The sequence below is a fragment of the Pantherophis guttatus genome, chromosome 3 (assembly GCF_059756535.1).
Source record: "Pantherophis guttatus breed Tessera chromosome 3, ASM5975653v1, whole genome shotgun sequence".
Lineage (NCBI taxonomy): Eukaryota > Metazoa > Chordata > Lepidosauria > Squamata > Colubridae > Pantherophis > Pantherophis guttatus.
Window position 1 is genome coordinate 47137767 of NC_142065.1, and position 14325 is coordinate 47152091.

General features: G+C 34.7%; 1 protein-coding gene across 2 annotated transcripts in view; it reads left to right on the forward strand.

The window, feature by feature from the left end:
- The window catches only part of PIK3C2B (phosphatidylinositol-4-phosphate 3-kinase catalytic subunit type 2 beta), a 94971-nt gene that overhangs the window by 10937 nt on the left and 69709 nt on the right, over positions 1-14325 (forward strand). The window contains exons 2-4 of one of the 2 annotated variants that reach the window (XM_060687229.2): positions 8717-8793; positions 9497-10506; positions 13206-13306. In XM_060687229.2, coding sequence (XP_060543212.2) covers positions 9583-10506; positions 13206-13306 — 1025 coding nt within the window. In that variant the 5' untranslated portion in view covers positions 8717-8793; positions 9497-9582. The remainder of the gene's footprint in view (positions 1-8716; positions 8794-9496; positions 10507-13205; positions 13307-14325) is intronic. The other variant, XM_034414485.3, reaches the window with a different exon arrangement.

The window sequence follows — 14325 nt, forward strand, 5'->3', positions numbered from 1 at the left end:
TGTGTACAGGATCAAAGGAAGACACTGCATTACACTGTGATAAGAATTGCTCCTGAGCAAGGTGTATGCTTTGTGGATGAGTCTCAATGTCCCTTTCATTTTATAGGATGATCTTACAAAAGTGTACATGGCCCAAAACCATGCTTCCTGCTTAAAATCCCTATTTTACAAAGCATAATTATTCGTCTAATAGATATATATTTGTTGATGGCCATGCTTTCTTTGTGTTGGAGATGTTAATAGTTTGCTTCTAGTTTTATTTGTTTATTCATTTGCATCCCACGTTTATTATTTTTACAATTAACTCAAGGCGACAAGCATATCCAACACACCTTCCATTTTACCTCTTCCTTCTATTACCATGGAATCAGATATACCCCCATCCTAGAGATTTAAATCACTAGCTAATTTTCCTGTGACAATGTCTTTCTGAAAATTCCATCCTCTGTAGGAAATATTTAGGGGTTCTATTAGAAAATCCCTTATAACACACACAGTATGTTTATATGTTACAATTATGCTCTAATCTGATTTAACTCATTTTTGGTTTAAGAGTTGTACAAATATAGCTAGTGTGTTCTATAAATTATAGTGTATTATTTTGACTTATTTAGTAAATTGTGATTAGGCAATCTATTACTTAAGATGATAAAGATACCAAAATGTCAGATTTGTGTCTCTCAATTGCTGCTATCTCTTCAATGTGTTTAGATATAACTGGTGATGAAGGGACATACCTTGATTAATTGCAGTAGTTAGACTGAATGTTTTCCAATATATTCCTTAATAAAATGAAGCTCTTGCTTTAGTTTAAATCCTGTGATAAGCCAAATAGGAGTTTTGATTATCTTCCAAGTGTTGTATAAGCACCTTCATTTATTTGGTCATTACGATTTTTCTAGTCTAATGACTGATGCTTCTGAGCCCAGAAAAGCTTAACTAGGTGTTGCTATTTGCTAAAACAACATACAATTCAGAATCCCTAAAAAGGGAATGGCTTCCAGGTAGGTAGTAGCATTTGGCTAACCTTCACTGATTTGGGAAAGTCAAGCAGAGTCAGTCTTGGGTGGTTTCCTCATCAGGAAACCCCAGGGTTTTAAATTAGATTAAAAGCAAAACACACACACACACACATATACCACTACCACCACCAACAGAAGATCATACATCTGTCCATGAATTATTGAGGCCTGAGTTCAACTTGAAGGAAACTTTATCTCTAATTGTTATGAACTTGAAGAATATTCTTACACACAAAATTACTCCTTATAACTTTAGCAATTATTAGTTTAAATATTTGTTTCCCAGATTTTTATGAGATTCTTTACATTGGCTTTTAGCAAGAAGTGGAGGATCATTACCAATCCTAAATAACACATATCATTGCTATTTCTCCTGATCTCATACTTGCTAAATTAAAGATAATTATCACTGACCCATGTATTCCTGAAAATGACTAGAACAATCTTTTTCAGACCTACCAGACATACTGTGCCTTGAATATGCTTTTCCAAGTAAAACATGTGCTCTGCCATTGAATTATATTCCCCATCCAATGAAATAACTGTTTTGTTAATAAGATTAATATTCACACTTACTCAGAAACTGCACTCAGTGTAATGTCTTTTCACATGCTTTTTGGACATGGAACAAAGACTGAGGTGTTAATGTGTGATGGATTTGTTAAGTGTGAAGCAAGCAGACCTCCCCAAGAGAATATACTAATTAAAAAGAGTCTTCCCTTGAAGTTTATTTCCTGGTCTATTCTAGTCTAGCTAGTGGGATTAATACCAGTCTTAAAGTAATTTAACTGGGGAGTTCTTAATCCTCCTATATGGGACCTCTCCATTGAGCTCAACTTATTTATTTAATGTAAGGTAAGCCCAGCTTTAGGAAAATAGACAGAAAGGTACTTTAGATCTAACATGTGTTATGCCAATCTTAAAACACAGGGAGTATATATGGATTATTATGGTGATTTTAATGAGAAATTTCCTTTTAAAACTAAAAAAACCCTATCTAGCTATCAAAAAGGAAATGCAGAGAAAATGAGAAAGCTGTCATACAGAAATGATTGCAAATGAAAACAATAAAATTGCCCCAATTTATTAGTTACTTTTTATCTTCTTGAATAAAATACAATATTAGGTTTTATCCAGTGGTGAAATGTAAAATTTGTTACATTTTGAAAATTATTGATGTGTTCATCATCACACTGAAGAGAGATGTTAGATGGAATGTTAAAATGTTCATTCTTAGGGTTTGAGCGCTTCAGCATTTTTATTGATGGACACTGGACTACAAAGATTTTGCTTCCTGAACACTTTGGGGTTTATCTTATAGATTTTTGGCTACTAATCACAAATATAATCTGTGTAATTTAACCTATAACCTATGTAATCACATACTATTTTATAGAAGTTTTCTATTTTTACACAGTAGCAATGTACACCTTTTAGTATCTGTTGGCTATGCTGCAAACATGAAAGAAATATACAAAAACATGGAACTGTTGTTGAAGCATATCTACTACACAAGAATAAGTAGAATATCTGAGAGATGTACCAGTAGTGTCTCTGCTGCTTGGAATGCAGCTTGGATATACCCAGTACTGTTGCTACATATGCAAATAGGACAGTTGTATATAAGAGAAAATAGTTACATTAAAAAGAAATGGCCAGAATTCAATTCCAGGACAGGAAGAGCATGGCACATGACCCACATGTTGATCAAACCAGATCCACTACAGAGAATATCAGTGACAATTGATTAATTCTAAATAGAATTAGTCTATTTAGATTAATTAATTCTAAATAGAAATTGAGGGAATGGGAACATTTAAAAAGAGAAAACTGACTGGGGATATTATGGATATCTAAAGTAGAATAACAGGAAACAAGGCCAACTCTATTCCATCATCTCAGAGTGAATAATAGTTTTATATGACAGGAAGACAGGTTCCAGATGAAAGCTAGGAGAAACTTTTTAGGAGTAAGAACATTTGAACAGTAGTTTTTACTTTGTTTTTCATTACAGCACTTTACATAGGTGCACAGTGATTTGTTTATGAGGTTAACATATTTTTTAAAGAATTATATCATCTATGCCCTGTATTTTTTCCTATTTTCCCTTGCTTGGTCACAGTGGATCTTGCTTAGTCAGACTGCTTGTGAGGTTCCACATGGTTTCAGAGTAAGTCACCTGATTGGTGGCTTTTTCACTATTTCAGTGAAGATATTTAGCTGTGTTGCTAGATGCTAGTGCTCTTTCTACACTGTAGCTCTACTACAGCTGATAGTTGGAGTAGTCCTTTTTTCTTTGAAGTTGAGGAATTTATTGGAATAAGCAAGCGGAAAACAGTTTGTAGGCAGTTCCTATAGAAGTACTGAGTCATGGTTTTATTATCTCTTGTTTTTACACTGGTTAAGACCTCTGCAAATAACAAAGTCCATCTTTATTTTGTTTTTCCTATGATTTTCAATAACATAGCAGTTCATACTAATACACCTTAGAAATATAGAAAACCAACCACAGAACTCATTGATTTTTTGGGGGGGGGTTATTTTCTCAAAACTTTTGACTATTAAATGATGCATTCCATTCTTTAAATATTGTTAATGACTGATTTTATGAAAGAATTGAATTTAACTCATTTGAATCCAAATTGGCACTTGTGTCCATTTTATAAAATGTGTGCAGAAGCAGTAAGATTGCCATCAATAATTAAACTTTCAATTTCATAAAATCTGCAACCTTCCTATTCCTTGCATAAAGCAAATTTATTCTCCTAATTGAACATGATCAAGGAATAAAAGAAGAAGAGTTACTAATGGGTTTCAAGAAGACTTAGAACAGAATGTGCAAATTATTCCTCTTTCCACAGGCCTGTGAATGATTATGTAATTTATTAGTAATATATTTATAATTGCTAATAATTTATTTTATTGATACTTTGAAGAAGAGGGGAATTATTGTAATTTGAACTGAGGAAAAGGGGAAACAAATTAAACAGACTTTAAAAGCAAAATTTCTTTTTCAAACATCCAAAACAGAGATGAATACCGTACAGGATATGTTCTTATTGAATTCCTGCTTCTCTGATAAACAAGGCTGTTGGTCTGTAAAATTAGAATGAGGCTATCTTTAGAGATGAAAAGAATCTTACAGGAGTTGTTACCTTAGGGAAGAGAAGAGTCAGGAAAATAAGAGCTTCTGCTACAGCTGTTCTCCTCAGTTTTAATAGTGGTTAATAGTTCATCTTATTTAAAAAAAAATACTAGTTTTCATGATTTCCAATAGGGATTAGATCCAACATTTTTGCTAGAAAACTCCATGAATATTGCAGCTTTTGAATTGCATCCCCTTGCAGATCCAGATGGCCCTGACCCTGTTAACCTTTCATAAGGCCATTAAAGCCCTTAGCTGTTTCCTCAGGCCCTGAGGCCTAGGCAAGTTCTTGCTGTTGATGTGGCTGATAAAAGAGAATATTTGTAGCTCAGGGTTGAAATAAGGAGTCCTCTGAGCTTGGTTGTTTTCTTGCAAATGTTTCATTATCCAAACTAGGTAGCATCATCAGTGCTAGCAAGGAATGGGGATTGCTGTCAAATTATATTCTAGTGGCTTGCCCTGTCAGTGTTGGTGGGAATGGTTTTGGAGGTTCTTTGGTTGTAGTGTTTACTGTTAGTTTATTGGCAGTTCCTTGATTGGAGTATTGTTTACTTCTTGATTGTTGGTCTAATGTTAATCTTGGTATTAATCTATGCTCATTTGGGTGTTGATTGCTGGTGGGGAGGTATTTTGGTCTTTTTGTTCCCTTTTTGGCTTGTCAATTGTTTCTTTTGCACTGTATGTAGAAGTTATTTATGTGTCTATTCATGGCTAATTTGTCAAAGTGCCAGGCTTCCAGGAATTCTCTCGCATTTTTGGACTTGACTTGGTCTGGGATGGTCACAGTTAACCAGTTAAGTCTAGTTGTGAAATTAAAAGAGTGTCTTTAATTTCATGTCTTTTGACTACGAGTGGATGTTCATGGATGAGTTCTGCTAGTCTTTTGCCTGTTTGTCTAACACAGTGGCTGTTCTAGTCTTTATACAATATGTTATAGATGATTCCTGTTTTTTCTTCTGGGCAAACTCCATTCCTTACTAGCACTACTGCACTATATATATATTTATTCTATTATGCTTTTTGATCTTTAACTGTATGTGGGCTACCATGGACCTTTGTAATCATAAACATACTTTTTTAGTTTTTATTAATGTTTGTTTATTTTTGAGTATCTTTAGCTGTTTTTATGTTGCAATTATGAAACATTTTGGGTAGAATGATAGCTGATTGATTCAACTGAAAATGCCAAGGGTGGAATCTGAAATATTTTATCTGGATTGAACAATGGAGCATTTCTTCTTTCCTCTGCTCTCAGCAACCAAGAGAATTCTCTACTGTGTAGTTGTTTAAATCTAAGTCTCACATTTGATCCCTGTTCAAAAATTTGTCTCCTGTATTTTTTATGATAGCAATGTTGCTGACATTATCTATTTTACCTCAGCTGTAATTTGGTACTGGCTCTTGATTCATCTGCTGAAGCCTATTGCATCAGCCATTTAACTTGGTAAAAAGAATGAGGTTGATTCAGACATTCTGTAGGGAAGCCTTCCAACTCTTATGACCCTATGACTTCTAGATGTTGACTTCACACACCAAGGTAACCATGACTTGTTTTCATCATGGTTTATTAAAACACAAAATCCTGGATTTATATAGCACACTAAACCATAAGCCATGATTTATAAACTACAATTTCTGGTTCATATAAATAACCCCTTAAGTCCAGGATATTCACAGGAACAGATGATAAAATAATTTTAAAAATATACAATTACTTACTTAGTATTGATTTAGAAGACGAACAAGTAAAAGAAACGATAGTTTGGGCAAAAAAATTTGGATATACAATTGAGCTAGATAAATGGCAACAATTATGGGAAAGGAATTACAAATTAACAATGTCCACAGGATATAAAGAAAATCAATATAACCTGCCACCTGAAAAACTGGCAAAAATGTTTAAAGATAAATCAGCTAAATGCTGGAAATGTCATCAGATACCAGGATCATATTAGCATATGTGGTGGGCATGTCCAGAAGCAAAAAAATATTGGATTAAAGTTAAAACATGATTGGAAGAAATGATACAACAACATATAGATTTAAAACCTGAACTGTTCCTATTGGGTATCCTACCAGAGAAATTTAGTAAAGAAAATATGTATTTGATTATTTACATAATAACTGCAGCGAGGCTAATATTTGCGCAAAGATGGAAAGCAGAGAAAATCCCTACAGAGGGTGAAGTAATTAAGAAAATATTGGATTGGGCAGAAATGAACAGATTGACTTTGACAATCAAAGAAAGAGAGGAATCTGAATATTTTAAGATATGGAGACAATTTTACCATTGGTTAGAGAAGAAATATATTTAGGGTAATGTTGTAATGAAACATGGGAAGAAGAAAGAGGAGAGAAAAGATAAATGTATTAATAGCAAAGTAAGAAATGTGGGAGAAATGTTATAATAAATGAAATGATGATATTATGAAATGTAGAACAAGAAGAAGTCACAAAAGAAGTACTCAGATGAAGCACTGAATGATTGATTATATATTGTATGTTTGTTTGTTTATAAAAAAAATAACCCCTTAAGTCCAAGCCACATAAATCATACTATGGCTTGATTATACATAATTATGCACAATTATTCGTAAGGCATGAGCTTTAGTCATTCTGCTCTGGATAGAACCAGCACCTTACTTTACTTTGCTTTAATGTCACAACCATACAGATTTAAGAGGACATCACAGCACTTCTCTCGGGCTTTGCCATATTTTGTGCACGTTTTAGCATTTGTTGCTGTCATTTTACCTGCTGGTATATTTTGCCTCTAATTCGTGAGCTGTTAATATGTTGTTGTGTTACTGCCTAAGAACAGTGTTAACAGAATGTTAAATGGGTCTCTCCTTTTCTGTTAATCACAGCAAGTATGATTATTAATTAAGTGCCTAGAGCATAGATTGATGGAATATCTTGACAAGACCAAGGAGTTTACACTTACAGTGACACCTGCAAAACAAACCAGTTCTTTAAATCCTTGCCAGGCTTTTCCCTTAAAGGGTTTTTAACACATGCTTTAACAACTTCATCTCATTTTCCATTACTATAAATTGAGCAAAACACACATTTCCAGATGTGCTTATTTAGTTGCTATTTATTACAATTTATCTAATCCCCAGCAAAAAAAGTTGAAACTGCACACCTGTTCCCCACTTCCTTATATTCACAACAATAAGTGTGTGTGTGTGTGTATTTGTGTGCATGACAGAGAGAAATCAGAAAAGAAAAAGAAACTGCTCCATGGTCTGACAATTTGTACCCTGTTCTTCTGGTTGCAACCATTACACTACTGCTATATCAACTACAAATAAGGATGTTTCATACTTCCTTTATGCATGCTTAGAATATGTCTAGAATTGAAGCTTCAGAATACTGATTGAGATGCTTTTACTAGTCCTCCCAGCAGATCTGAAATTTTACAAGGGAATTTTATTCCATTTTTACAGTGTATAATTTTCTATTCCTTGAAATTACTGGAAAGTTTAATACAGATAAAAAATAAATAGAATTAAACAACATAAGACAGAATTTGAAACTGAATTATTATCTACAAATGATGAACATATGATTGCTAAAATGTATAAACTTCTGTTGAGATTTGAAATGGAAGAACAAGTTAAAATGTACATGATAATGGACCAATGTTAAAGGACTGAAATTCACATTGTAACTAAAAGGACTGAAATTCACATTGTGTTATAATTTAAGAAAGAACTTTTATAAAATGATGTATCATTGGTACCATAGGAATTATTTAAGATATATAAGGGTGCTTGAAAATATGAAGGGATATTACCGTGCATAGTGGACTTGCAAAATAAAAATAAAAATGGATACAAACACACATCATGATGCAAATGATTTTAAAAGATCATATTCAGATGAAAACAGAACTGTTTTTATTGGATTTATCAATAGGCAATTAAAGAGACTTAGGGCATATTGGTTTTGTATATAATAATTGCAGTGAGACTATTATATGTACAAAAACGGAAAGACATTGAAATACCCACAATGGAGTACATTGTAAAGATGGTAGAATCTACAGAAATGACAGAACTGATCTTTTTGATCAGGAATAAAGCAATAAGTACTTTCATAAAAAACTGGAAAACTCATATGGACATTTTGGTAAAAATGGGAAAAATGAATTGGTGATTTATGGTTTCAGGCATATAATATTTATTCAAACAACATAAAGTTAAATTATGGAATTCAGTTTCTCAAGATATGATAGCAACTTGAAAAGCTTTTAAGAGAAGATTAGACCAATTCATAGAGATTGAAGTATATGTTATGATGAATATGATTGTGCACCATATCAGAAAAGAGATGCCTCTGAACTCTGGAAATATAAAGAGATGGTGCCACTGTAGTTATATACTGCTAAAATGTTTTTAATGGGTCCTTTTCTTGTCTTCTATGGAAGACAGTGTTGATGGCCATTTAATCTGATTGTTCAAACTACTAAACTTCCTTTTTCTTGATACTAAGCACTTAAATATCTACTTTATCTTGGGATCACATATCTTATTATTTTTTGCAGGAAAAAACTGTAAACTTGAATTACTTGATGAATTATTGAACATGAACATAATATTTCAGGATTGGTTTCCAAGCAGGGTAAATATTTGTTGACTGTTTATATTTTCAGCTGAGGTGATGGTGATTGTATAGCCATGTTGTTGTTGTTAGTCGTGAAGTCATGTCTGAACCATCACGACCCCATGGACAACGTTCCTCCAGGCCTTCCTGTCCTCTACCATCCCCCGGAGTCCATTTAAGCTCACTCTGATTGCTTCAGTAACTCCATCCAGCTACCTCATTCTCTGTTGTCCCCTTCTTCTTTTGCCCTCAATCGTTCCCAGCATCAGGCTCTTCTCCAGTGAGTCCTTCATTCTCATTAAGTGGCCAGAGTATTTGAATTTCATCTTCAGGATCTGGCCTTCTAAAGAGCAGTCAGGGTGATCTCCTCTAGGACTGACCGGTTTGATTGCCTTGCAGTCCAAGGGACTCGCAGGAGTCTTCTCCAGCACCATAGTTCAAAGTCCTCAATTATTTGGTGCTTAGCCTTCCTTATGGTATGGTCACAGCCATATATTGCAACTGGGAAAACCATAGACCTAACTATATGCACTTTTGTTGTCAGGGTAATGTCTCTACTTTTTAATATGCTGTCTAGATTTGCTATAGCAGATGTTTGTGTAGCCATAGCAGCTTGTTTTCTCAAGTGCTGATCAAATATATGAAAACCTTTCAGTAAAGCAGATGGATATTAATGAAACTCACTCTTATTGCCATGTTCCTTTGGTCTCTTCACTTGTAGGTAGCCGGTGGCACAGCATGCCTTTGTTCCTAAAAGCTGTATTGAGCATCCAGTAGTTACTGGTTTCAGTACTTGTTTTCCAAGAGATGTCTGCAACCAGAGGAAATGGAGAGCACTGGCAATCTTTGGAGTCTGTGGGGATTAGCCGTAAGGAGCTGGCTCTTGCAGAAGCCCTGCAGATGGAATATGATGCCCTGTCCCGCCTGAGACAAGACAAGGAGGAGAACCAGGCAAAGCAAAATACCGATCAACCTCTAATTTCTTGGGATGATCCCATTCTGGATTACAACATACCTGCTGTAAGGAATGACTGCCATAATATTAAGGTCATGCGAGGCCTCTCTGGCTCAGATTCAACCCTCAACTATAACGCACTCTCTGGCCAAGAAGTTTCAAAAGCTTTGGGGACCAACAACACTACCTCATCCAGATTGGTGCCTGAAGCAGAAAGTCAACCTTGGTTGAAGAATCCTCTGTCTAGTGACTATTTGTACATCTTTGATAGCACAGAGAGAGACTTCCTCAATGATCCCCTCAATAGTACACCCTGTCAGCACAGCAATGGTGGTAGGTCACCCAAGAAGCTTTCTCCTCCCCCACTGCCACCTCGCATTACCATCTGGAACACTTCTGAAGCAAATCAAGCTTCTGTCAAAGGACCCCAACCCAATAATATCAACATGTTCTCCTCATCTCACGAGAGAGCTGATGGAAAATTGCTAGATCGAAGAATCTCAGAGGAAGACCAATATAGCACAGTAGACTATGATGGCATCAATGATGCTATCACTCGACTCAACCTCAAGTCCACTTATGATACTGATCTTCTGAGAGAAGCCACTTGGAGCTGGAAGGAAGGCAGAAGCATTTTTGAGAAAGAAAGCAGTGGGAAGCCAGTTGCTCGTAGCAAAACCATGCCTCCTCAAGTCCCTCCCAGGACTTATGTCTCCAGATGTGGTGGACGGAAGAATGCTGCTCTCAACAAGAACCGGAGGATATCAGCAGATCCAGTAAGACAATTTCATGTAAACAAAAATATGGCTATTTAGTCCTTCTGCCAGAACATGGTTGAGAGCATCACATAAGCTTCTTAATGTTCTGTATATCTATTCTTTAAATTAAGTATGAATATTCTGGGAGTCAGAAGATTCCTAAACTTTGCTAAAAAAAATTAAGGAGATAAGAGCTCCGTAAATTCAATTTAATTCAATTCTTTTTTAGAAGTAATAAAAGCTATATTATTTAAAACTATTTTTAAAAGTTCAGTCATTGGCTTCAGAAAATGCAATTTGATAGCGGGCAGCCTTCTATATATGCCTTTAACAATGTAAGAGAGTGAATATTTGTAAGCAGAGAGAATCAGTTAACCACTTTTCTTCCTGTACCACTGTCCTTTTTTTTGTTCTCTGATTCATAGCAAATGAAAATTTTCCATGGTGAAAGGTGTAGAATATAAGGTATTGCTTGGCCCCTTTGCATTTCTAGTCTTCTAAATCAGTCCATAGAGTTGTATCATGTAAGACTCATAATTTATAGTATTTCTGCACCAATTCTTAGGATATGAGCAAAATATCTGTTCCAATAAATCAGCCAAGCCAACGCAATTCTACCATCTAGTTAATGTAAAATTTAAGAGATTCTCTTCCAGTATCAACATTCGGCAATCTATAATGTACAACTGAAAACAGACAAAATTATCATGTAGATCCATACAAGGTAGTTCACCAGGACCCTACTGAAATAACAATTTAACTTCCTTATTCTAGTCTAAATGTTGGCTCTGGAATTCATGTCCCACTTGTATGTTTGGCTGCACCAAAGCTTGATATAATATATGTCAGTGATCTTAACTGTTTGCCTTGGAAGGGAAGGACTATATGTCAGTGAAGCTATTTATACTGCATGATCCATAGAGAAACAGTCTGAGGAAAGGCAGTGTCCAGTTAAAACGCCATCAAAAGAAGAGTCTGTCTGGCTGTTAGAGCTACTGCTTCCAAAAGTATAGAACATTCATGTTTAAAAAGCTTGGTATTTTAGAAATAGTATATTCTTAAATTGCTATTAGCACACAAGTATCAGGAATATTGTGTACAATATATGCCAGCCTTTTCTTTTCATTACTTTTAATAAGTATTTTACAGCAGCATTCTGAGAAATAGGGGAAAAATTCCTTAGCCTTGAGTCATGGGGAATATTTTTACTAGTTCATCTGGGATTGTGAGTGGACAGTGTCATATTTTTGAATATAAGAGTAAATGAGAAATACCTCTGAAACATACAGGATATGAATGCAAACAACTTCTCTAAAGAACTTCTCTAATCTTTGGGGATTAACTTTCTGTGCATCTAGAAATGGCAGAAGCTTGCAAAGATCATGTAAGTACCAGTAATTCTCTAATTTTGATGTGCCAGAAAGTAATTGCAAAAGAACATTAAGACTGCCATGAGCGTCTGTTGTGTTCTGTGCCCACCTCCCCACATTTCTCTGTCTATTTAATGGGTTAATTGCTCTGACAGTGGGTCTTTTGTTTGCTTTGAAGAAGTGAATGGAAGCATTGGGCCCATGTGTGCACTCCATTTGGTTGAGCTTGGCATTCAAAATGTTTCTGTCCCTACTTCTGTCTCATCCAACTGTGACATTTGGGAAAGAGGAACAAAATGAAACATTTTGAGAATCCTGCTTTAACCATTTTTCTGCTTGGCTGGGCTTTTAGTTACAGTATTATGAGGTTTGGGAAGGGTTTATTTTTTTAGTTTAAAGATTATACAGTATGCCCTGTCCCACCAGTTACATATCCAGCAGGAGTCTGAAAATGCAAGGGTATAAATACCTATGCTGGATATCATGTGTAATCTTTATTTAATCTATAAAAATCATTGTGATAGGTTTATTCAGAAATAATTGCGGACTAAAGAGCGCAACAATTCTCAGCCAACCTATCTGAAAGAGAATTTTGAGCTGAAATGCAAGCCTTATACCATATGGAGTAAATAATAAAATCTTATTTTTGCAATAGTCATTTTTGAAAAATACAAAACCGTGCACTTACAATGCATTATAAATGTAAACCTTCTACATCTTCAGTTTTGCTACAGATATAAGTTTGGCTGAGTGACTTCGGGCCAATCACTCTCTCAACCCAATCCACCTCACAGGGTTATTGTTGTAGGGAAAATAGGATGAGGAAGGAGTGTTAAGTATAAATAGCTGCCTTCAGCTATTTATAAAAATAATACAGGATGGAAATAAATAAATAAATAAATAAATAAATAAATAAATAAATAAATAAATAAATAAATAAATAAATAAATAAATAAATAAATAAATAAATAAATAAATAAATAAATAAATAAATAAATAAATAAATAAATAAAACATAGATACATACATAAAAAAAAGCCTAAAGTCAAGTCATATACTGACTAGACATTGGACCAGTCCATAGTGGTTCTCTGGTCTTCACAATCTGTAAACCAGGAAAAAAATGGCAAAAACTTTTATAGTCTAATAAAACCTTTGTTAACTTAAAGGGAAATAACTGTGTTTATGTTATATATAAAATGAAGTCAAGAGTTGCTCCTGCCATATTCCTTGGTATATCTTTAACTGCTTTATAAAATAAATGAGGAACATATACTCAAAATGTTAATTCATTGATGGTTGTGTTTCATTTATTTCTCCCCACTCCCTACCCACGTTTGGTATCAGGGCACTTCTCGGCATTATCCTGTGTCCAATGGTTATGAACTATTTGAGGTGTCTGAGGAGAAAGATGAAGAGGTTGCTGCATTCTGCCATATGCTTGATGTGTGAGTATCAGTCTAGGATAGAAAATAATCCCTCAGAGTGCCTTTCCTTGGCTTTCCTCTGCTTAAAATTTCTTCTGCAGATTGTGTTTGTGTGTGATTTTCTTTGTCTATGTAACCAATGGCCTAATCACGTGGATCAATTTATTGCTTAAGTCTTGATGCTTAGGAAAAAAATGCTCTTGGTCTAAAGATTATATTGCATTGTGTTTAAGCAACTGCTTCACTGAGCAATGTCTTAACTTGCAAGTGATTGGATGAACCTAAGGAAGATTATGATTCCTACCACAGTAATCTAGGACTGATAGAGGAGAGAAGACATTTCTCCATGCTTTTTAGATCAGGGAACTAAGGAGTGTCACAAGTAAAATTCAGTGAGTTATCATAATAGTTCAATCCAGTGCAACTTCATTTTGTAGTTTTAGTTTATGGGAGACACTGTTTTCAGAAGGAAGTCAAGCCAATATCTTTAATAGACACTTGCTCCAACTGCATGAAAATGTTTCTGTTTTGCCATCCATTTTCCAAATGTAATCATTTCTCTCTGCATGATGTTTCTCATTCTTTTTCAGCATGTTTAAAACTAACACATAGTCTAGATTACCACTACGAGTCTACATTAGCACTCACCAGTGGCGTTGCTCTCTGCGGATCCTCAACTGAGGACTCATGGAAATAGGAATATTGTCTCAATATTTTGAGTCAAACCATAGTTTCACTCTTTAAGGACTAACCCATTTCCAGGCCATTCGTGTGATTCCATGGTGCATTGGAAATGTATTGTGCATTTCGATGGGAATCTCAGACTGGATATTAACACAAATATAGTATCTTAGAAAAGATAAAAATGAACAAATGTGAAAACCCAATTTAGCAAAGTTTTAACATCATGGCTTGAATTAAAAATGTGAATTAAATGAGAAAATTAAATGCAGAGATCTTAAGATGAAGAGAAGAAAAAAACCACAAAAGCTTATCAGCATGGCATAAAATTATAGTATTTATAGTAGTATATATACTAA